General features: G+C 39.9%; 1 protein-coding gene across 2 annotated transcripts in view; it reads right to left on the minus strand.

Annotated features, from left to right (window-relative positions):
- Nucleotides 1–2,205, minus strand: part of INPP5F (inositol polyphosphate-5-phosphatase F) — an 89,252-nt gene extending 87,047 nt beyond the window's left edge. For both annotated transcript variants that reach the window (XM_074233517.1, XM_074233516.1), the window contains exon 1: nucleotides 2,094–2,205. In XM_074233517.1, the coding sequence (XP_074089618.1) occupies nucleotides 2,094–2,190 (97 nt within the window). In that variant the 5' untranslated portion in view covers nucleotides 2,191–2,205. The remainder of the gene's footprint in view (nucleotides 1–2,093) is intronic.
- Nucleotides 2,206–23,688: the final 21,483 nt, after the last annotated feature.

The following is a 23,688-nucleotide window of genomic DNA, read 5'->3' on the forward strand; positions in this document are numbered from 1 at the left end:
GCTTGGCAGGAATTTGTTCAATTGCAATTAATTAAAAAAAAAGATCACGATCAAAATTAAATCTCAGGAAGCATCCTTGGAACATACAAATGGTCCTTCCGAGCACTGTTCAACAGGGTCATTTTTTGATCTAAGCTAATGTTCTACATGAGGAGAGAACCCCTGAATTAATACCTAGAGGGGGATAATAGAACTATAAGAGACCCTAGAAATCACAGAGGTGGAAAAAAAAAGAAATCACATGGGTGAACACCCTCATTTTAGAGAATGAATGAAATTAAACCAAGAGAAATTAAAAAATGTGTCCAAGATTAGACTACTAGATAAAGTTTTGCAACTCCTACTAGTTCAGCATTCTTACAACTATTTCAGGCTATTTCCTAGGGTTGCTGATCATCAAAAAAGGAAGCAAATAAGATTTGTCATTGAATGCATGTTATTTTCGAATATATACATCATGGACTTTGCAAGCAACTTAAAACAAATCTTACTTTTGTGTGAGATATTAGGAAACTGAAAAGTTATATTGTGGAAAGTTGTTTTTAAGAAATTATGGGTTGGTGGGGCAGCTAGGTGGCGTAGTGGATAAAGCACTGGCCCTGGAGTCAGGAGTACCTGGGTTCAAATCCGGTCTCAGACACTTAATTACCTAGCTGTGTGGCCTTGGGCAAGCCGCTTAACCCCATTTGCCTTGCAAAAACGAAAAAAAAAATAAAATTTAAAAAAAAAAGAAATTATGGGGGGTGGCTAGGTGGTGCAGTGTATAGAGCACCAGCCCTGGAGTCAAGAGGACTTGAGTTCAAATCTGACCTCAGACACTTAAATTTCCTAGCTGTGTGACCTTGGGCAGGTCACTTAATCCCATTGCTTTGCAAAAAAGAAACAAACAAAAAGAATTTATAACATCAAAATGTAAAGAATAAAAATTACTACGTGATGACCATTTTTAAAGATTATATTATTTTAAGTTTACTGTTGGGTAAAATATTAATTCAAGCATTATTAGGAAAAGATAAACATATTAGCTAAATAAACCTAAACTTATTTGATTTTTTTTTTTTAGGTTTTTGCGAGGCAAATGGGGTTAAGTGGCTTGCCCAAGGCCACACAGCTAGGACATTATTAAGTGTCTGAGACTGGATTTGAACCCAGGTCCTCCTGACTCCAGGGCCAGTGCTTTAGCCGCCCCAACTTACTTGATTTTTTTATCTTAAACTCAAAGTGGAAACTAAAATGATAATTTATAAGTGCTTTATACTAAACAAAATCAATAGTTTTAAAAAGACTGTTCCCTTAAACAATGTCAATTGTATAACTTTGTGGACACAAACAGTAAGGGATGTAGTAGTCATATAAAAATGCTATAGAGGGAGGCTAGGTGGTGCAGTCAGGAGGACCTGAGTGCAAATCCGGCCTCAGACGCTTAATAATGACCTAGCTGTGTGGCCTTGGGCAAGCCTCTTAACCCCATTTGCCTCGCAAAAACAAAACCCCCTAAAAAGGAATGCTATAATTAAAATATATTGGAATGTTCAGTATAATCATTGCATAAGAAGTTCATTTAAATTGAACCACAAAGAGGCAAAGCATGAGGAAGCGGCGACAATGACAATCAAGTCACACCTTTAAAGTTGGAGAAGAGAAACTCAAATTGCTGTGGCCAGGAGTGGCAGGGATGGAGGGATGGACGGACAGATCGCGTCCGCTAGGAGCGGAGGGCAGAACATCTAAATCTGGACGCTTCATTCCTGGCCCCGGCCCGAGACTCCAGCCAAGGTGCCTTTTACAAGGGGGCTCCCCAAGTTGGCGGGAGCAGCCCTCCTTCGCCGTGGCCCGAGCCCGGGAGAGGGGCCCGCCCCCGGGTGGGGGAGCTGCCCGGGGCGCTGCCCGGGGCGCGGTGGCACCCCCGGCTCATCCCGGGGCCCCGGTGGGCGGGCGCGAATGAATTGGAATGGTTGTGACAAAGGGGCGGAAAGCAGCGCCGCGCCTGGCTGCCGTGGGGGCCGGCCGGGGCCCGCCTCGCCCCGCGGGCGCCCCGCTCCGGCCTCCCCCTCCGGCCCCGCGCCCCGCGCCGCCCCGCGGGCCCCGCTCACCCGGCCGCAGCTGCAGGCTCCCGTCCCGGCGGCTGCACCACAGCGCGCGCTCGCCCCGCTGCAGGATGTAGTGCTCCTTGGCCTGGAACAGCTCCATGGCCGCGCCGGGCCCCGGCGGCGCGCGGCCCGCCCCGCGGCCCACCCCCGGCCCTGCCGGCGCGCCCCCTCCCGCCGGGGCCGCCAGGGCGGCGGAGCCGAGGCCCGAGCGCGGAGAGCGGCCGCCACCCGGCCCCGGCGCCCCGGTCTGCGCGCGGCCCCGGCTGGGCCGGACAGTCCCCGCGGCCCCGGCGCCCCGCCCCCGGCATCGCCCCGCCCCGCCCCGCCCCCGCGGCTTCACGTGACCCCGCCGAGCCGCCGCACAGCGCCCCCTCGCGGGCCTCCGGCCGGGCGCGAGGGGCAGCCCGGAGCCGCTCCGCTGCCGCACGTGCCAGGGGGCGAGGGGCCGGAGAGGGGCGGGGGGAGGCGCGAGGGGCCGGAGAGGGGCGGGGGGAGGCGCGAGGGGCCCGGAGAGGGGCGGGGGGAGGCGCGAGGGGCCCGGAGAGGGGCGGGGGGAGGCGCGAGGGGCCCGGCCGGACCCCGCCCCCCCCCCCCCCCCCCGCCGCCGGCCCGGCCCGGCTCGGCCCCGGGCGGGAAGCCAGGCCTCTGACGTCATGCCGTGACGTCACCGCCGACCCCACCTCTGTGTCTATCTCTGTCTGTCTCTGTCTCTGTCTTTCTGTGTCTCTCTATCTCTGTCTCTCTTTCTCTATGTCTCTGTCTCTATGTCCATCTCTGTCTCTCTGTCTGTCTCTCTCTCTCTCTCTGTCTCTCTATCTCTGTCCCTGTGCCCATCTCTCTCTCTCTGTCTCTCTCTCTCTGTCTCTCTATCTCTGTCCCTGTGCCCATCTCTCTCTCTGTCTCTCTGTCTCTGTCCCTGTGCCCATCTCTCTCTCTGTCTCTCTGTCTCTGTCCCTATGCCCATCTCTCTCTCTCTCTCTCTCTCTCTCTGTCTCTCTCTGTGTCTCTGTCTCTGTGTCTCTCTATCTCTGTCTGTCTCTCCTCACTAAACCAACAGCGGGCTGGGCCACCTTCTTTTAGCTCACAAACCAGAGGCTCCTTCCCGCCCCCCCGCCCCCCCCCCCCCCCCCCCCCGCTCTCTCACAAAAGTAGCCACCCCTGTTTCAGACCCAAGACCAGCAACAATTCTAAAAACACAACTTTTTCCCCATGGTGGAGCGACAGGTCCCATTTCCGAATTCACTGCTGGAAGGCTTTGGATCTCAAGTATTATTTTTTTTTTATTTTTCGCCCCAGGCATCAAGTTCATTAAGAAAGGGAATTATTACTTCCTAACCAACTCATGCCCCTATGCCTGGGTCTCTCTGGGCAACTTCGCCTTAGCTCTAAATAAGTATTTCCTGTGCCTACCCTGAAAGCTCTACCACTATCATCATCATCATCCAAGTATTACCCAACGGCAAGCAAACATCTCTGGAATGAATTGGGGGTTCTCCAATTTTTTTCACTCCCAAACCCCTTCTGCTCTCCCAAGTAGCTGCGGACAGAGAAAATGCACAAAAACAAAGCTAGTCCCCAGAGACTAGGTCTTTGTGACTGCTATTTAGCCACATTCCTGCCCTTTCATATGGATATTCAACTAGCCTGAGCTCCTCACATCCTTTTTGTACTGACTTGCCAGTTTAATAATTATTCTCTAGTTACTTCCCTTTGCCAGATTTTTTTCTCTTCAAAACTTAACTAAGTCCTAGAGGGGCTGTATATTTTCTGATTCTTATGTTTCCTTGTAGAAACAAACAATTTTTCACTTGTGGCAGATGCCCAATAAATAGAACCCAAACAAGAATGAGTAATAGAAATAATATAAAATGGGAATGAGACCTAGGTTCTAGTCTTAATTCTGTGATTCCAGACAAGTCACATCATCTCAAGCCACTTTAATCATTTCTAAGGTCCTTCCCAACTCTACCGGCTTTGTATTAACTGATTCAATCTAAGCTCTTGCTTAAGCAGTCTCACAATACAAATTTCCACACATATCTATTATTCCTCATAGTGAGAAAGAAAATCAGTAAATACTAGAAAGGACCATTAACATGTTTAATTTACTCTCATATAGTTGAGGAGTCTAAGATACTCTCAACTCCCATAAGAATTGATATAAGATATAAGAAGTTGATATAACACTTGTTTTAGAAAATTCTTATCTCCCAGCAGAAGACCACACATATTCTAACTTAGTACATGTCCCCAGCAGTACCAGCACAAAGGACAGGAACCAGAGCTGCTCCCTGCTCATCTGCTGCTGGCCAGGACCCAGCATCACAGTCCTAGAAAGTGGCTATTCTTCTCAATTTTAACACCTGGTTTAAGGAGGGATTCTACCATTTCCTATATAGAATAAGAGAGACAGCTCAGGAGTGGTAGACAGAATGCCAGATCTGGAGTAAGGAAGACCTGAGCTCTGAACCTAAGATACTTACTAGCTTAGTTAACCAGTTTGTCTCAGTTTCTCATCTGTAAAATGAGCTGGGGAAGGACATGGCAAACCACTTCAGTATCTTTGCCAAGAAAACCCCAAATGGGGTCACAAAGAGGCAGACACAACGGAATGACAACTGATAAGTGAAGGACACTTGGTCAAACTAAAGATTCAGGGACTGGAGTCAGAGGATGCAGAGAACCATCTATAAAATAGCAAGCAAGCCTAGAACTGAAATTATTTGAGACATTGGAATCCAACCTGCAGCTAAACATCCCCTGAGGAGATAGCTTTTCTGACCTCTTTTTATGTCCTTGCCTGTTGGAGTAAGGATTTCTTCTTGTATGGGAGAAACAGCTTTTGATTTCTGCTAAAATGGACAGGCACTTTTCCTAAAATCTTAAAAAAAAAAAAGCCTAGGAATTAGAGCACTAGCCCTGGAGTCAGGAGTACCTGGGTTCAAATCTGACCTTAGACACTTTACCTAGCTGTGTGGCCTTGGGCAAGCCATTTAACCCCATTGCCTTTGGGGGGGGGGGGGGGAAGCCTGAATAATTTTGGAATGACAACTCTAGTTTTCTAAGAACACAATAATACTGGGGTTTTGTTTTTGCTTTTTTCCACATTGGTGAAATAGCAATTGTGGTGAAAGTAATACAACAACATTTTTTTTTGAAAAATAAATCTCTATCATGATGATATGCTCTCTGCTCTGCTTGGTAATGGAAAAGAATGACTAAATAACCCCTGAAAACCAAGGCAAATATTCTCCTAAGGGAATTTAGATCTCTTCTTTCCCCAAAGGGGGAAGACTCAGGGAGAAAGCAAAGACCAGTTCTCAAAATTTATATTGCCTTTTTTGCTAAAGGAAAGAAAACCAGAGGAAGGCATTACCTGTGAAATTAAAGATTTTTATTAAGCAGGAAAGGGGAAAAAAATAACATGTGCATGGGTAGTTTCCATTTTGTGGTGAAAGGGATGCCAGGTAATGGATAGGAAGGGTTTATTTACTTTTAAACAAAAGAAGGTAAGGAATTTGAAGAGAAAAATGGATTTAGAAAAGGAGACTGTGAGGCCCATTCCCAAGCTGGGGAGGAGTAAGGGATTCCAGTTGTCAGATTCATGTTCCTTTGATACACAAATCAGAAGGCCTCCTTGGTGATAAGCAGTACATAGTTCAAGGCTTGCTAATATGTCTCCAAAAGTAGGTTTTTCTGAGAGTCCCATACCCAAAACCATAAAAACCAAAAACCATAAAACAGATTATGTCTGCAGTCTCATAATGAACCTGTAGTAAGGAAAACCTTTGGAGATAGGGATGTCTCTTGAAGGTCCATAAACCACCAAATGACTCAAGGGCTGCTTCAAAGCTGATATGAGCTTAATTGACTCCAGAGTTGTTGATTTTCTAAATATCCAATTATATTTACTCATGGTCACCACAAAGGCTTATTGGTATGTCAAGTCAATATGGCCAGTCCTCACCAATCTTTTGGTAACCTGGATAATTGGAGAGGAAGTATGGGGGAAGGAGAGAAAGAGAGGGATGTGAGCAAATCAAGTTAATCTATTTTCACAACAGTAAACATCCAACTGAAAGTTGTGATATCCTCTTTGCACTTCCTGTAAATTGGCTTCACCCTGGAAGAGTCAAACTAGACCTGTTGGAGAGATATTATGATCTAGCATGTCTTTATATAGTCCCAGGTCCCTTTGGCAGCTTGAAAAAAATCTATAGATAAAATGCAAAGAATTACAAAGGGAACCTATCATATTGAAAAAAGTTATCAGAATATTTGAAATTTTAAAAATGTTCATAGACCCTATATTAAGACCCCACACACACACTAAATTGGGGGGGGGGGGCATTAAACAATCAGGAGACCTAACATTCAGGAACTGTATAACCAAGTCATATAACCTAATATCTAAAAAGTATTAGACTTCATAGCAAGAAGATGAGTACAAATCCTGCTTCAGACATTGCCAGCATAAGCAACCCCAGTATCCTCTTCTGTAAAATTGTGATACCAATATCTATAGTACTTACCTCATAGAATTATTGGGAAGCATCAAGTGAGATAATATATGTAAAGGACACTGGAAACCTTAAAGAAGACTTCTGGGTCATGGGATTAACCATTTTTCTCCAAGCCTTGTGACTCTCAAACCTCTAAAATAGGAATGATGTGTAAGAAATAGAGCTATTTTTAGCTGTCTCAGTCTAGGACACCAAGAACCCTATGGAGGTAATTAAATGATTTAATACCAGAAAATGCTAATGCCTAACCCCTAATTTGATCATTCAGCACTTCCTTGCCCACCTCCCATTAGCTCCAGGAAGTCTAAATAAGTCAACCCTCAAGTTTGTAATGAAACTCAATGTTACCCAACCTTCTAACCCTCCTTTCTCCCAATTCTATGGAAAACCAAAAGACAGAAGCTTGCTCTATCTGATAATGCAGTCCTCTATGATACAGCAACACTCAATTAGTGAAAGAAGGAGCAGAGGGCAGGATATAGATAGGTATACATGGATCTCCCAGGCCTGCCTGCAGCAAAGGGTTCAGTACCCAGCTGTGCCAGTTCTATTGCAGAAGTCACTTGGAACAGATCTCAAAAGCAGTGAAACAGGAATTGAGGTCCAACTTTTGCAAAGAAACTACAATCAAAAGAGGAGTAAGAAAGTGAGCAATATGGAATTTTACCAAAAATATGGAAATTACCAAACATTGCTTAAGCATAAATAGATAAACCAACAGGGAAGATACTAATAACAGAAGGGAATATGACCTCCAGATTAGTTCAAAGATTATAGATATCTTTATGAACAAATATTGCAAGACAATGGAAAGTGAATCTGATGAGGCAGAAGAACTTGTGGATTCCAAGAGAATATAAAACCCCAACAGGGCATTCCTGAATGATTTAAAAGAGAAAGCAGAATTGTGGAACCAGAACTTATGACCTGCACAGCAGAAATAATTAACAGGACAAAGGACCCAAGAAACTTGAATCCACAGTAGCAAGTCTCACCATAGAAACAAAAAAAAGAGAGAATAATACAAATATACAAATAATACAAATTCAGTACACAGAAGTGAAGGACAGTCTGGAAGAAGGACAACGGATAAATGAATGAATGAATGAATGAAGAAAGGAGGCAAGAAAGCACCAGATGTATATATATATTAGTCATTGTAATAGGATCAAAATTCAATCTTACAGTCTAGTGGAACTTTTGCTGGCTAATTCATTGACCTCTTGAACTCTGAACCTCTTGCCCTATTATGTACCAGATCCATCTACCTTTGTATTTATTTCTGGATATGAACTCTTTTTTAAAATTTATTTAAGGTAATGGGATTAAGTGACTTGCCCAAGGTCACACAGCTAGACAATTATTAAGTGTCCGAGCCACATTTGAACTCAGATCCTCCTGACTCCAGTGCTGGTACTCTATCCACTGTGCCACCTAGCTACCCCACTACCACCACCACCATTTAACCTCTTTGATCATCTAACACCTTATTTGTCTCATTCTTTTTATCCCTGTCTTCTGTTCCTGTCAAATTCTGCTAAATAAGCAAAAGCACAATCCAATACTTTACTTGAAGTATGGAAATAAGGACCCTAGTTCTGTGAGAGGGTCAGAAACTTTTTTTTAAGGAAATAGGGGAGTATAGTGGAGGGGGCGGAGTAGAGTGCTAACTGTGAAGTGGGAGGCTGTGGGTTTAAATCTCATCTCTAATGTTCATTACCTACATGATGTTGGGCAAGTCATATTCACTTTCTTTGTCTACCACATGAAAGAGTTGAATTGGATGATCTCTAAAATCCCTTCCGACTCTAAAGCTATGATCCTCTAAGTTTTCCCTATCTCCATTTTTAGCCAGATGCTTTTACTTGCTTTTATACCTCCAGCAGGTACACCTGCACTCTGACAAGTTTGGACCTTGACCAGAAGCTCTGCCTCAGAAGATCTTTATCTTGTAATCAAGTTCCCTTTAGGTTTTTGGTGCCCTGTTCTGACTCAAACTGCTTTCCTACATACTGATCCTTTCTCTCCCAGACCCTTTCCCTGCCCTGATCTCTGATCTTTGTTCTCTTATCTTCTGATCTTCAATAGGATCCCAATTAGAAATCCTATTACTTGCTATCAAACCTCAGACTGCTATAGCATTCACTACTCTGGCCCCCACTGCCTGAAGGCCACCCCACTTACAGTTTTCCAAGACTTTTTTTTTAGGGTTTTTTTTAAGGTTTTTGCAAGGCAAATGGGGTTAAGTGACTTGCCCAAGGCCACACAGCTAGGTAATTATTAAGCGTCTGAGACTGAATTTGAGCCCAGGTACTCCTGACTCCAGGGTCAGTGCTTTATCCACTACACCACCTAGCTGCCCCAGTTTTCCAAGACTCTTAAGAGGGATTAGGGTATCTAGGCTCTCTGCCAATGACTCTAGTCTCCATCATTGTGTGGCTAGGTCCCCTGTACCCCAGTTTTAGATTAACTTTTACAGAACAGATTAACTTTGACAAAGTAAAATTTACTTCAAAGTTATGTTAACAAATATACAGTTTATTCCCCCCAACTTGTGGGGCTTATTGAACTCTGAGATGTGGAAGGGAATTAAGTTCTTGGTTTAGGTCAGTTCCTAATAGAGTATAATAATAATTCAAAATCTCCTTCAGTTCAAGGCCCAGGTGACTTGGTTTCTCCAGGCTTTTCTGCTGATCTCGCTGGCTGCAACAGCCCACCTGGAATCCATTGTAAACAAGAAGAGTGGAGCTCAAACTCCCAGGTCTAGTGGGGATCATCATGAGTACTTGAAACTGAAAAGGACATAGAACAGAATCAAATACTTCCAGACCTATTTCTTGGAGCCAAGGTCAAAGGCAGGGAATTGGGAGAAAAGTATCCTTTCTTTCCAGTTCACTTCATAGTGCATGTACTATAAGGTATACTTTGCATGTTCCTTACCCTCAGGTTGTAGCGAGAAAGAGTTAGATGGTTCCAATCTGGTCAGGTTTCAAGACATGAACTACTCTGATTGTACAGTCAAAGGTGACTATTCTCATCCAAATGGAAGAGAAAGCAAGGGAAGCAGGGTACCTCTTTGTTATGTGATTTGGACATGCACAAGTCAAGCCTCCTTACACTGATAAATCAAAAAAGAGGTAAAATGGGATCTGAATTTAGTATCAAATTAATTCTCTGGAAAGGGATCTTGGCAGGAGTGTGCTGGAGCAGACTTCCAATAGTGAGTGCCAATCTCTGTTCAGACTATGACCAATGGGTTTTTATTTGTTGTCAGTCTTTTTATCAGTCATGACTTCATGACACCATTTGAGCTTTTCTTGGCAAAGATACTGGAGTGGTTTGCCACTTCCTTCTCTAGCTCATTTGACAGATGAACATCTAAGCCAAACAGGGTTAAGTGACTTGCCTAGGATCACACAACTATTAAGTGACTAAGAACACATTTAATCTAGGGAAGATGAGTTATCCATTCTAGCACCTAGTTGCATAATCAATGGAGTAGAAATTTCAAACATGCAAATTAAATAAAAAATTATGAAATTTAAAAAAGTAGATAAAAATAACATATTGTAATATTAGTGTTGTTATGGTAAAATAGGCACATTATTATATTGCTAATAGACTTGGAAAGTGAGCCAATCTTTTCAAAAAACAATATGGAATTATACAATAAAGAGTAACAAAATTTTGTATACCTTTTGATACAGTGGTCCTTCTATTAGTTCTATACTAACAAGGAGATTATTTATTTTTTGGGGGGGGGGTAGAAACCTATTTGTATGCTAGCCAACATAAAAATAGACTCATTCTCACATTATTGGAAAAGGGAGCACTGATCACAAGAACCAGCATGACATCAGGAATGTCATGCCAGACTAACTTCATTTCCTTTGTCAGCGTTATCAGTGACAAATCAAGGGGAATACTGTAGATGTACTATGTCTAGCCTTTTATAAAAGTACTTTAAAAAGTCCCTCATGCTTTTGTGTGTGTGTGTGTGTGTGTGTGTGTGTGTATTGTGTAGAGATGTGTGTGTCTAAAGATAAGACAATTAGGCTGATATGTAAACTGACTGAATGACTGGAACTAAAGAATAAGCAAGTATAAATGGAAAAGTCAGTATGGAAGGAGATCTCTAGTGAAATGCCCATAGGATCTTTGCTTGGCCCATATTATTTAATGTATTTCTCAAAGGCTTAGATAAAAAAGATGTTTGTGAAATTTGTAGGTGGCTGAGGGCTTAGTGGGATAAAATACTGAGAATCAAGTTCTGAAAGGACATAATAGGCTAAAAAGGTCTTTTTAGGCTAAAATTTTCAGTTAAATCTAATAATATAATAGGGATAAAGCTTGAACTTGAGTTCAATAAATCATCTTCAAAAGTACATAACTAGGCTATAATTCATATGATAGAGATCTTGGCGTTCTAGTGAACTACAAAATGGGATGGAGTGCCAGGCCTAGATTCAGAAGACTAATTTTCCTGAGTTCAAATCTGGCTCAGTCTCTTACTCATGGCCCTCTCATGGCCCTGGAAAAGTCATTTAACCCTGTTTGCCTCAGTTCCTTATCTATAATATGACATGAAGAAGGAAATACCACTCTTGTACCTTTGCCAAGAAAACCCCAAATGGGGCCATGACACCAAAGTGATTAAGCAACAACAATAAAGCTGAAGATGAACCAATTGTGGAATAGCAGTGGAAAAATCTGATGCCATCTTAGCCAAAATTAAGAGCTGATAGTCCCATTGTTCTGGTGAGAGATCATGTCTATTCTTTTATGATCAATTCTGTGAATTGGTGACTAAAAGCCCATCACTGTGGATGTGAGGATCAAAAGAGCTGGGGATATGGAGCTTGGAGAAGAAAAAATTTAAGGAGGCCTTGAGAGCTGTCTTCAAGTATTTTATAAATTGTTATATGGAAAGGAAAACAGATTCATTCTTCTTGGACTCAAAGGGCAGAAGTCAGAGCAAAAGATGGAAGCTGCAGAAAGGGCAATTTAGCCTAATATAAACACTTCATAACAATTAGAGCTATCCAAAGTAGAAGTCAGCCTCCAGAGGTCATGGATTCCTCTTCATTAATGGTTTTTCAGATAAAGATAAAGTGATTGATGATTGTTTGGGGTATGATGTAGGTATAGGACTGGATTAGCCGCTGAGGTTCAAGGAAAAACTTTTGACAAAGTTTTTCTGATTCTTCTCTCACAACATGTTCAGTTTCGATCTATGATTATCATACTTGCAAATGTAAAGCCTTCTGTTGGGGGGAGGCAGGGAGGGAGAAGAAGGAAGAAGAAAAATTGTAAAACTCAAAACCTTGCAAAAAAATGATTTATAGAAATTGCCATTGTATGTAATCAGAAAAACAACTAAAATATTTATATAATAATAATAAAAAGAAAGAAATGGCCTAAATGGTCCAAATGTATGCCATCCTCAGACACAATCCAATTACAAGTCAGTATACAAGTGTTTATTAAGTGATTACAATGTGTCAAGAACTGTGATAACTGCTAAGAGTACCAAAAATAGCCAAAACCATAGTTCTTGGGGGAGATTACACACAAACAACCAAATATACATCATATTGTTGTTCAGTCATTTTTCAGTCATGTCTGACTTTCTGTGATTCCTTTTTGGGTTATCTTGGCACAGTTAAGAAGTGTCTAAGAGGAGTGGCTAGGTGGCACAGTGGATAGAGCACTGGCCTTGGAGTCAGGAGTACCTGAGTTCAAATCCAGCCTCAGACACTTAATAATTACCTAGCTGTGTGGCCTTGGGCAAGCCACTTAACCCCACTGCCTTGAAAAATCTTTAAAAAAAAAAAAGGAAAAAAAAGTATAAAAAAAAAGAAGTGTCTAAGGTCAGATTTGAACTCCAGAAGAAGAGTCTTCCTGATTTCAGACCCAGCTCTCTCTATCCATTATGCCACCTAGCTGCCCATACATGATTAATACAGTGAAAATAGAATGGAATTTCAGGGGAAAGATACTAGTAGTGAGATTGTATGATCATAATTCTCTTCCACTGCTCTTTTTCAAGAACTACAGCTACAGTCTTAACTCAACTCTCTCCTGTAGGTAGATATTTAATAGATAAATAGACTGGTGTCTTAGTCCTCTCCCTCCTTCAGATTCATGGAAATGATGCAGTTAACAAGAAAAATCAAATGGGTTTTCCCTTAGGATTTGTTTACATGATATAACCTGGCTTCTTATGACATGTTGATATGACTTACAGTCCCAGACCACAGAACACTATGTGCCTTGGGGTACTAGCAGATGGAGATGAAGTCAGACACAAGATCTGAAACCAGCAAGCAAACCCTGCTGTTCCTTCAATGTGAGCTCATTTTTCCTTGTCTCAACTCCTCTGAAAAATCCATGGACCTGTCCAATGACCTAGAAACAACATACTTACTTCCTGAGCTTTTGTTAATGACCCCTACACTGACATTAGCTTTGTTCCAGTAACTCCCATGAGACATTGTTTACACTTCCGGTTTATCTTGTTGGCCATCTCCTCTTAAATGACCCAGATACTTTAACAGTGAGTCTGGACTCCTTTCCTTTGGCATTTTCACCGAACCACATTGAGTCCTATATATGATCTGGAAGAAAAGAAGAAAATATTTGAAACCTCAAAAAAATTTTCTCAAGTTTGAAATGCATATAGAAACATAGAAACAGCATTTGCAATAGAGTCAGAGAATGTTAGGGACTGTAGTAATTTCCTAGTTCAACTCCTTTCATTTACAGATAAGGCAAAAGAGATCCAATGAGGTAATCTATTTAAAAGTACATATTCATTTAACAAGGTTTTATTCAGGCATACAAAGACAAAAATCAAAAATGATCCCTGACTTTAGGGAACTACTCACCTATTTGAGGAGACAACAAGCACAAAGATATAAATAAAAACAAAATAGGTACAAAAGGTATCCTAGGCAGGATGGGGGAAAGTAGAAGTGGTCAAGGGAAGGCTTTCAGTCTGATATAATCAGGGAACTGTACCTCAAGTCATGCTCCAATCTGCAGGGCAGTTAGTAAAGGAGAGAGGAGGGATACAAGCCCTGGGACCAGGTGAAATGGGACCTCAATATAATGCCTAACAGAGAAGTTGAAAAAGAGGAGGCAGACATAATTCTGTAGTTTTCCTCAGAGAAAAATAAAAGAGAAACTGGTACTTAAGATAATCACTGATGTAGACTGAGTACAAGCAAGCAGAGTTCCTATCCCAGGGGGAAACAAACAGACATCAGGCAAAATTACTCAGGGGCAAATTTACAAACAGAAACTTAAGATGCAAGCAGAACCAAGTTCCAGAAATGCTAGTGAAATTGGGGAGAGGAAAAGATGGAAGACATCCAGGGTAATGTTGCTGCCAAATATCACAATTGAACAAACACTTGTCTGCTCAGCAGCAGTATCTATTTGTACCAGGCTGATGGGGCCACACCACCCCATCCTTCCTGCTTAATGTTCTGCAGCTGGGCAATCAAGTTGGCACTGACAATGTGTACTCAAGCCATGACTTTCTGGAATTTTATATCTGTACCAACCTTCATTTAATCACCAATTATTTGATAAAATGTTTTAAGTGTATGCTAAAATCTATTCTATCCTAATGATAGAATTATTTTATACATTACACTTTTCTACTCCTTTCTCTTTTGCTGTGTTGTCATAGTTAATACTTATTTTTCAGTGTTTCAAAGATCCACAATTTCATCAGTAAGGGTCATGGATCAAAAGATGGGCAAAACCTCAGAAACCATTGCCTAACGCCTTCATTTTACATCTGAGGGAGCTGAGGCCCAGAGAGACTGTTATGTACTTAAAGTTACACTGATAAAATTTTAAAAGATGTGTGTGTGAAACAATAAATATGTAGCAATTATTTTTTATATCTTTAAATATTTTTCCTTTAAAAAAGATCTCATTTTAAGATGTTGGATTATGTCTGAGGATGGCATACATTTGGACCATTTAGGCCATTTCTTTCTTTTTATTATTATTATTATATAAATATTTTAGTTATTTTTCTGATTACATACAATGGCAATTTCTACAAATCATTTTTTTGCAAGGTTTTGAGTTTTACAATTTTTCTCCTTCCTTCTTCTCCCTCCCCACCTCCCCCCAACAGAAGACTTTACATTTGCAACTAGGATTATCATAGATCGAAACTGAACATGCTGTGAGAGAAGAATCAGATCCAAAAGGAAGAAAGAAAACATTAAAGATAACAAATTTACATAATACATAAGGCTACTTTAAAAACTGAAGATCATAAGCTTTGGTCTTCATTCAAACTTTGCAGTTCCTTCTCTGGATACAAATGGCATTCTCCATCATAAATGCCCTAAAACTGTCCCTGAATAAATCCATCAAGGTTGATCATCACCCCATGTTGTTGTTAGTGTACAATGTTATTCTAGTTCTGCTAATCTCACTCAGCATCAATTCATACAAGTCTTTCCAGACTTTTCTAAAATCCCATCTCTCATGATTTCCTATAGAACAATAGTGTTACATCACATACATATACCACAATTTGTTCAACCATTCTATATCAACAAGATGTCAAATATATTCATTTCTGAATGTGTTTCTAATGTTTGTCCTTCATTCTCGAAGAAGACCATGATATCAGGGAGGTAATGCTGTGAAAAGTATATGAACTGGATTTGAATAAGGGATGCTGTGCTAAGACACCAGCCTCACTTTCTCCTCCAGAGCCATCTGGTCCCGGGGCCAGATATAAATCAGGCCCTGCATGTGAGGAAATCAGGGTTACATGACTTGCCCAAGGTTACACAGTTAATTAGTCCTCCTGACTCCAAGGCCAGTGCTCTATCCATTGTACCACCCAACTGCCCCAAAGTTCAAATAAAATAGTGATTTGGCAAAAAAAAAAATTGTAAGATTGTAACAACTTCTATTTAAAACATGCAATTGCAATTGTATATCTATGCCTTTGTATTCTACTTTCCTACACTCAACCCCACCAATGCCTAGGATTATCTTCCTTTTTTGGGGGGGGGGGGGAGTAATCAGAATTCAGTGATTTGCCTAAGGTCACACAGCCAGTAAATGTCTGAGGTCAAATTTGGACTCAGGTCCTCCTGACTCCAGGGTGGGGTACTCAAACCAGCTAACCTCCTTTCCTCTTCCTCTTAGATTCCCTGATTCCATTTAAAACTCAGCTCAAGTTCCATAACTTTCATCAGGGCACACACACACACACACACACACACACATACTCCTTTCTAAACCATTTTAAGGCAAAAAGAAAATATAAATATGGAATAAGGATAAATAATAAAAAAATTAATTAAAACTATGTTTAGGTGGAAATCAAAGTTAGAAAATTTGTCCTGGGGTAAAAGAAATATTATTTCCCATTAAATAGAAGTACCTCAGATTGAAGGAATGTTAGAAATGGAGAGGATCAATCTTTTATTTTGTAAATTGAGCAGTGTATTTAATTTGTATACATCCCAAATTTAATTACCTGTAGCTATGTTGTATTCACATCTCCCTATCCCCAATAGAATAGAAATTCCTTGAGAGACACTTTCCATAGTACCTACCTCAGAGTCAGGAACCATGGTAAGAATTTCAAAAAATGCAAAACTTGCTGGTTGACTATGATTCCTTCTTTCCAAAGACCTTAAATATCTTCCACCATAAAAATTCAGGTTTGTTTTTTTTTCAAGGTTTTCACAAAGCAATTTTGGAATGAAGGTATTCAAGGGAATGCCTTCAAAAGTCTGCATTGAACAAGTCAAATTCATAAAAATACATGTGACACCCTTCGAGAGAGAGAGAGAGAGAGAGAGAGAATTTGAGAGTGATGAGTTGCAAGATACAAGGCTGACCAAGACTGGCAAGGAAGCATCTCAGATGGTACCAAACTATCCTTCTCTCTATGTTGAATCAGAGGCACGACTTGGGTCAGCCAGAATTACCAGCATGGGGATATTTCCAAGATATGACAGCATCTCTATCTCTGACAGTGGCATCCCTAAGGGATAGCTGCATGATATTGTGTACATGCAGCGAGATATGACTCCTGAATAGGCTGAGAAACAGAAGTAAACTGACAAATGTTTAAGAACTGGCACTACCAGAGGAAAAAAATACTACCTATCATACATTTTTTGGAGGCAATTGGGGTTAAGTAACTTGCCCAGAGTCACACAGCTAGTAAGTGTCTGAGGTTGGATTTGCACTCCTCTTCCTGATTTTAGGGTCTGTCTACTTCACCACTTAGCTGTCTTGCTTATTGTACACTTTTAAATTTAATCTACATCATTAACATTTTCTCCATTATTTTCTTGAGGTGAAATATTCAATCAAATCATGATTTGCAATGTTTGTGAAATGTTGATTTTTAAGATGTGTGAACTATTTAGTGAAAAGGTGAAAGTACTATGAAAGACCTTCTTAGTCCATACAGTGGTGTATGATGAATATGGGGGAGCTACTTTAGAGAGACCACTAGAAATGGGTGTGGATGGAGGGAACAGAGAGAGAGACAGAGACAGAGACAGAGAGAGACAGAGAGACAGAGAATTTTAGTTATGTGGTACAAGATGCAAGACTGACCAAGACTGGTAAGGAAGCATCTCAGAGAGGGGAGTTCTTTATGGCACCACTGGGGACAGCCAGAATTACCAGCATGGGGGTAATTCCAGGTTATGATAGCATCTCTATTTCTGACAGTGGCAATAGTAGATCAGTGGCTACAGCTGAGAAGTATAAAATACTGTTTATAACTGTTGCTGGTGACCCAAAACCCAGGGGACCTCTTTGCCTTGGGGCATATCACCAAATAGCTAGGAAAGCTCTGAACCCTGGCATTATCTTTCTCTATTTATTGATACAAGATGGATAGCTCTTTTTCCTGAAAGAAAAGTGGATTTTGACAACTAGTTGTTTCTATAACCCAAATAATTTATTTCTTATATTTTCTCCAGGCCACTCAAGAGGATTCTTAATATTGTCAATTTATACTCCTGAGATTTTCCTTGGCATATTCTATAATGAACAATTTCCATAGATTGCCTAGTGCTTTTGTCAGTTGTTTTCATTTCCTCTTAAAAATACTTTGGTTCAAAATGGACATTGAAGGGATGCCCATCATTTAGGGAATGACTAAACAAGTTGTGGTATATGATTGTGATGGAATACCATTGTGATATAAGAAATGATGAGCAGGATTATTTCAGAAAAATCCAAGAAGACTTAGATGAACTGATGCAGAGAGTAGTGAGCAAAACTAGGAAAACACTATATATATAGTAACAGTGATGCTGTAATGATGATAAACTGTGAATGATTCTGACCAAGACAATGATCCAAGACAATTCCAATGAACTCTAGAGAAAGAACTGGTGACCTCTGAATATAGAATGAGGCATACTTTTAAAGTTTTTTATTTTTATTTTGTGTTTTGTGTTTTCTTTTGCAATGTGGCTAATATGAAAATATGTTTTGCATGGCCTCTCATGTATAATTGAAATCAAAGGGCTTGCCTTCTCAAAAAAGGGAGAAGGGGTAAAAGGAAGGAGAGAAATTAGAACTCAAAGTTTAAAAAATTATTGTTGAAAAATTGTAAATGTAATTAGGAAATATTTAATTAAATGAAAATAATTTTTAAAAAAGGAAATACTTTAACCCCTTAATCTCTCTCTAAGCTCACCCTTCTATACCCAGATCCAGCAACTCATTTTTTGCTAATGTGCCTAAAGCTATAGGAAGTTTTATATTTCCAGATATGAAGCATACCAACTAAAATCTGAATTCTTACAGATTTTTTTCCCTTTGAGAAAGAGGATCCAGTTTTTCCTCAGTTTTAAAACTGGTCCAAATTCCATCTCTTTTTCATTAACTATCTTCAATTTGACTAGGCACTTCTAAGAACTCAGTCCTTGGCATATTTTCAAGCAGGAAATCACTTGGTTTCTTTTATTCCTAAGTAGGGACTAGAACAAGAATCTTTTATGTGCTTCAGTCTTAATGTCCCATATCAATCATGATTCTAAAAATAACATTTTCTATCTGAAATACTTTACACTTCAAGATGAAAAAAGTTATGATATGAAATCTGAAGACATTGTTATTATTAATTAGTTCATTATGTTTTAATTATGTGGAAAATTTATGAGTTAATGAAATCCAGAAATATTTCTTTATCTGAATCCCCCTGGAATTCCTTTTACTAAATAATAGTTTCATTCTTCACTAGGCTTCTGTTGTACATTTTTTGTTTGTGTTGTGTGCATATGTATGTGTGTATTGTATTTCTATATGATCTGTAAGCTTTGCTGGACTTTGTTTAAAATATTTCAGTATTCATCATGGCAGTATAAACCTGTATAGCACTGTACAAAAAAGAAAGAAAGAAGGAAAGACTTTAGGTTAGAGGAAGACTTGAATCTGTGATTTCATTGGTCTAGGTAGCTCCCACTAGTGCAGATCAGCAACTATATTCTAATTCACAGTCTTAGAACACTGTCCAAGGTACTGAGAGATTGTGACTTGCCCTGGGTCACATAGGCAGTCTCACCAGTGGTAGGCTTAGAACTCAGGATTATTTAAAACTAGTTCTCTATTCTTTATGCCATAGCACCTCTTCAGGTTCTATTTTAATAGACAGGAAATGATCTGTTACACAGTACTAAGTCATTTCAAAATCGGATGTCTGTGTGTAGGCAGAGTATTGATTTGTTAAAGAAAAATTAAAAATGAAAATCAAATTACAACAAAATTTAATTCAATTAAATTCAACAAACACTTATTACATGACTGTAGTATGCAAAGTGAGTTACTGCATGACTAAAAAGTCAGCCTTATTATCAGGATTTGTTCTTTCTTCTCAAAGAGGATCAAAGAAAAATCAGGAGGGTGATGGCTTCTCTTTTAAAGGAATTATATTTAAATGAGTCAGAGTTGTGCAAAGTCTTTAACCTTAATCTCTCCTCTAGGGTCATCTGAGTCCAGTGGCAAGACATAGATGTAGTGGAGGACCTAGTCCCTTTTCAGTTAAGGTCTTTCTCAGGTCTCAGTTTGTCTGAGGCAACACCCATTCAGTGATTTAAAGCTAGGTAAGAATTGAGACAGAAGATAGTCTAGTTTACCTATTCAAAAAAAAATCAAATGGAGAGGAGAAAATCTTCAGGGTCTCTGGCAAGAACAGAAACCTATGGTCAGGAAGACCATGTGTTCTAGATGGTTGTGTAATGTTAAAGATTATAAGCTAGAGCCATAATCAATGATGAGTATAGGACCTGGAGTCAGGAAAATTCATCTTCCTGCTTTTAAATATGGCCTTGGACACTTGCTAACTGTATGACCCTGTGTAAATCATTTATTTTCCTCAGTTTCTTCATCTGTAAAATGAGCTAGAGAAGGAAATAGCCAAGCATTTTTGCCAAGAAAATTCTAAACAAGATCAGGAAGAGTTGGAAAGGACTCAACAACAAAATAATGACTGTGTCAGTGTAAGGAGTTTCTGTACTTGGGATTTCCCTGCACTGATAAAATCACAAGTCCACACACTCCCCTCCCTTCCCTGCTCCTACCATTCCATCAAAAAAAAAAAGTGAATGAAGCACCACCTAAGGTAGGGACAATAGGAAACAGCCCTGGCCTTCAAGAACCTTAAGTTCTACAGTAAAAGTGATTGAAATGCTAAACAGTGAGAATCTAATCATGGATCTCAATCTTCCCTCCAAGATGATATTGAATTGTGAATGAATTCCTTTGAGTAGTCATTCAACTGATCTACCTGTCTAATAATCCTGTCCAAAAGGAAAATGGAGCAGCTAAGTGCTGGGACTGGAGTCAGAAAGAACTAAATTTAAACTCAGCTTCAGACACTTACTGGGCAAGTCACTTAATCCTGTTTATCTCAGTTTCCTCATCTATAAAATCAGCTGGAGAAGGAAATGACAAGCCATTCCAGACTTTTGCCAAGAAAACCTTAATTGAGTTCATGAAAATTTGGACATAACTAATTGATTAAATAACAACTGACTGACCTATTCTTGAAGAAATCATGCCAGCTTTTTCTAATCAACTCTTCTTCTTCTGGATATCTTAATATTTTAATACCTTCCTTTTAAAAATATATTCTACAATTTGGCCAGGATTCAAAGTCAAGCTCATAGGCCTATAATTGATAGATTTTCTTCTCTTTCTTTTTTTGAAATTTGAGATATTTACCTTGCTCTAATCCTATTCTCCATGATTTTTCCAAGGACAAGGACAGTAACTCAGCAAGCATTTCATCAGAGATGAAGAGGGATGGGAGATAACTAATAAAAATATCAAGGGTCTGGAGATTAAGTATCTTGGAGGGGCAACCAGAAGGCCAATGACAAGGAATTGCAGAATACAATTTCTTTGTGGTAAGAGCAGATTCATCTTAAATGTGGGCAGGATTTAATTCCCCTCCTCCCCCAGAAATGACTATGATATAAAAACAAATATCCAAAAAGATTATTTTTAAAAACCATTCTAGAGGAGAAAACAGCAGTGGCAATTTCAAATAACTTAAAATCTTACATCAAGTTTTCTATAGATTTGTTTTCACATCCATTTTTCCCTCTTTTATGAGGCAGTATTACTGGTAATTTTCCAAGAGTCTTTTTTCATAGTCTTTTAAAATGAATTTGTATTCTAAATTGGTATTGCCCTTGACCTCCATCTCTCTCCACTTGGCAAGGAAGTCAAGTTGGATTTTTATTTTTTTTTGTTTTTGTTTTTAATAAAGCAATTTCTGGGGCAGAAATTACAGAGGGACAATGAGTTTAGTCCAGAATTAAATAGGAGGAGGAGAATGGGTTGGATTGTATATGAGAAATTGTACCATATTTTTAGTGAGCTCAAGTTTTCTTTCTAAAATTTCTTTCTAAAACAAAACTATCCTTTAAACTCAAATGTTTTTTTAGATTTGAATAAGCAAGGAATATACTAAATTGCTTTGGGGAAATTACATAGTTTTTTTTAATGACTCCCAAGTTCTTTCTTGGAAACAAAAGCCCTCTATGTAAAAATCAATATCCTTCCCGTGATGCTGTAACTTTATGACTCATAGAACACAACCGTCACCAAAAAACTAAGTTGCAGGTCACCTAAAGGTCAATGAAGAGACATAGTGGCCTTGAGTATTCTGTTATATAATAGCACTGAAAAATTGCTCAGGAGAAGTAATATTAAGGATTTTATCAGAGAGGTGGGTAGTCATGTAAGACAACTGATCAATAGCTGCCATGTCCCTTAAGTATCCATAAAGTGTTGAAAGAACTTGGGGCAGCTAGGTGGATAGAGCATGGGCCCTGGAGTCAGGAGTTCAAATCCAGCCTCAGACACTTAATAATTACCTAGCTGCGTGGCCTTGGGCAAGCTACCTCATTGCCTTGCAAAAAAAAACCTAAAAAAAAGTGTTGAAAGAACTGGAAGACTTCTCCCATCCCATAGTTTGATAAAGGATTTATGGGAGGATATGGAGATATGGATAAGAGAGTTATACAGGAAAATGTATAACTGGTATATAAATGGTAGCTTCAATAGAGAAGCTATACATATTGATGAAATCACAAATCCACCTAAATAATAGTGGTCTCTCAATAATGCTGTATGGCTCAAGATCTTAAATATCAAAAAAAAAATCAAAGTTGTAGAAGAACTAAAGTTCTGCGGAGAGATGCATGATGGATATGAGTAGACAGCAGTATTATGAGTTGCATTCAAGAATAGCATAAGGCATATCCTTTAAAAAAAATATGATCATGAAAGGAGGTGGCCTAGTCATGAAATAGCAAGAGCAAGGAATGGATAGTCCATGTGCTAAAAACTCAATATAAAAAAACTTAGAAGACCTCTAGAATGGACATGAATCACACAGGATAAGGTGTGAATAGACTGGGAAGATTTTCCATAGATCCATGTAAGGGAGGTGTGAAGGCAGCATTTCCTGGGAACTCCTTACCCCCAAAACTCCAAAAGTCATCAAACTATGACTCTAACCAAAATTTAGAGGGAAGAACCCACAGAAAAATTGAATGATTCAATTTCCCAGCCCAAGACAACTTAGAAGTTCTGCAGGAAAAGTCTGTTTCACCAGGAACAGGGTTGGAAAAAGCCACAGAGTAGCACAGCCCAGGATCACTGAGAGAAACTTGAAGGGTTTGGTGAGAGAACATTGCCACACTAGAGTACAGAATGAAAACTAGCCTCAGAGCAGCCCTGATGTGAGAACCTGCAGCAGGGGGAAGCCAGTCTGCACCTCCAGAACACAGCCCACAGAGGGTAAGGGGGTCAGGGGAGACTCCAGGGGTCTCTTTGTTCTCCCTGGGAAAGGACTCTGCTGTTTGCCCACACTCAGATCCAGGTTGTAGTTTGGACTTCTTTACTATGATAGCCGAGCAGGGACTCTCCTCACAGCTCCAGGGTAGAGAAATGGGCCTGTGGTCATTCACATATCAAAGCACGGGCAAGACAGCAATTGAAGCCTCTCATAAGACCTTGGAGAATTAAGGTTCCAGTGAGGTGTCCCCAAAATCCCCCAAAGCCTTTGAAGTATGGTAAATCAGTTGTAGTCTGAGGAAAAGAGCAAACAAAAGAAAAGGAAGAATTATAGAAAATTACTGCGATCCCATGGAAGATTCAGAAGATGACAAAATCGAAGCTTCTGTATTCACAACCTCCAAGAGAAATAGAAAATGGGCTCAGGCTATGGATGAACTCAAAAATGACTTTGAAAAGCTATTAAGGGAGGTGGAGGAAAAATTGGGAGAAGAAATGAGAGCAATGCAGATAAATCATGAAAACCAAATCAGCAGTTTGGTGAAATACAAAAAAATACTGAAGAAAATAATATGTTAAAAACTAGTTTAGGTCAAATGGAAAAAGCAACACAAAAGGCAAATGAGGAGAAGAATGCCTTAAAAAAGCAGAATTGGACAGCTGGAAAAGGGGATAAAAAAGCTCTCTGAAGAAAATAACTCCTTCAAATGTAGAATGGAACTAAAGGAAGCCAATGAGTTTATGAGAAA

The sequence above is a fragment of the Macrotis lagotis genome, chromosome 4, assembly GCF_037893015.1.
Source record: "Macrotis lagotis isolate mMagLag1 chromosome 4, bilby.v1.9.chrom.fasta, whole genome shotgun sequence".
Taxonomy (NCBI): Eukaryota; Metazoa; Chordata; class Mammalia; order Peramelemorphia; family Peramelidae; genus Macrotis; species Macrotis lagotis.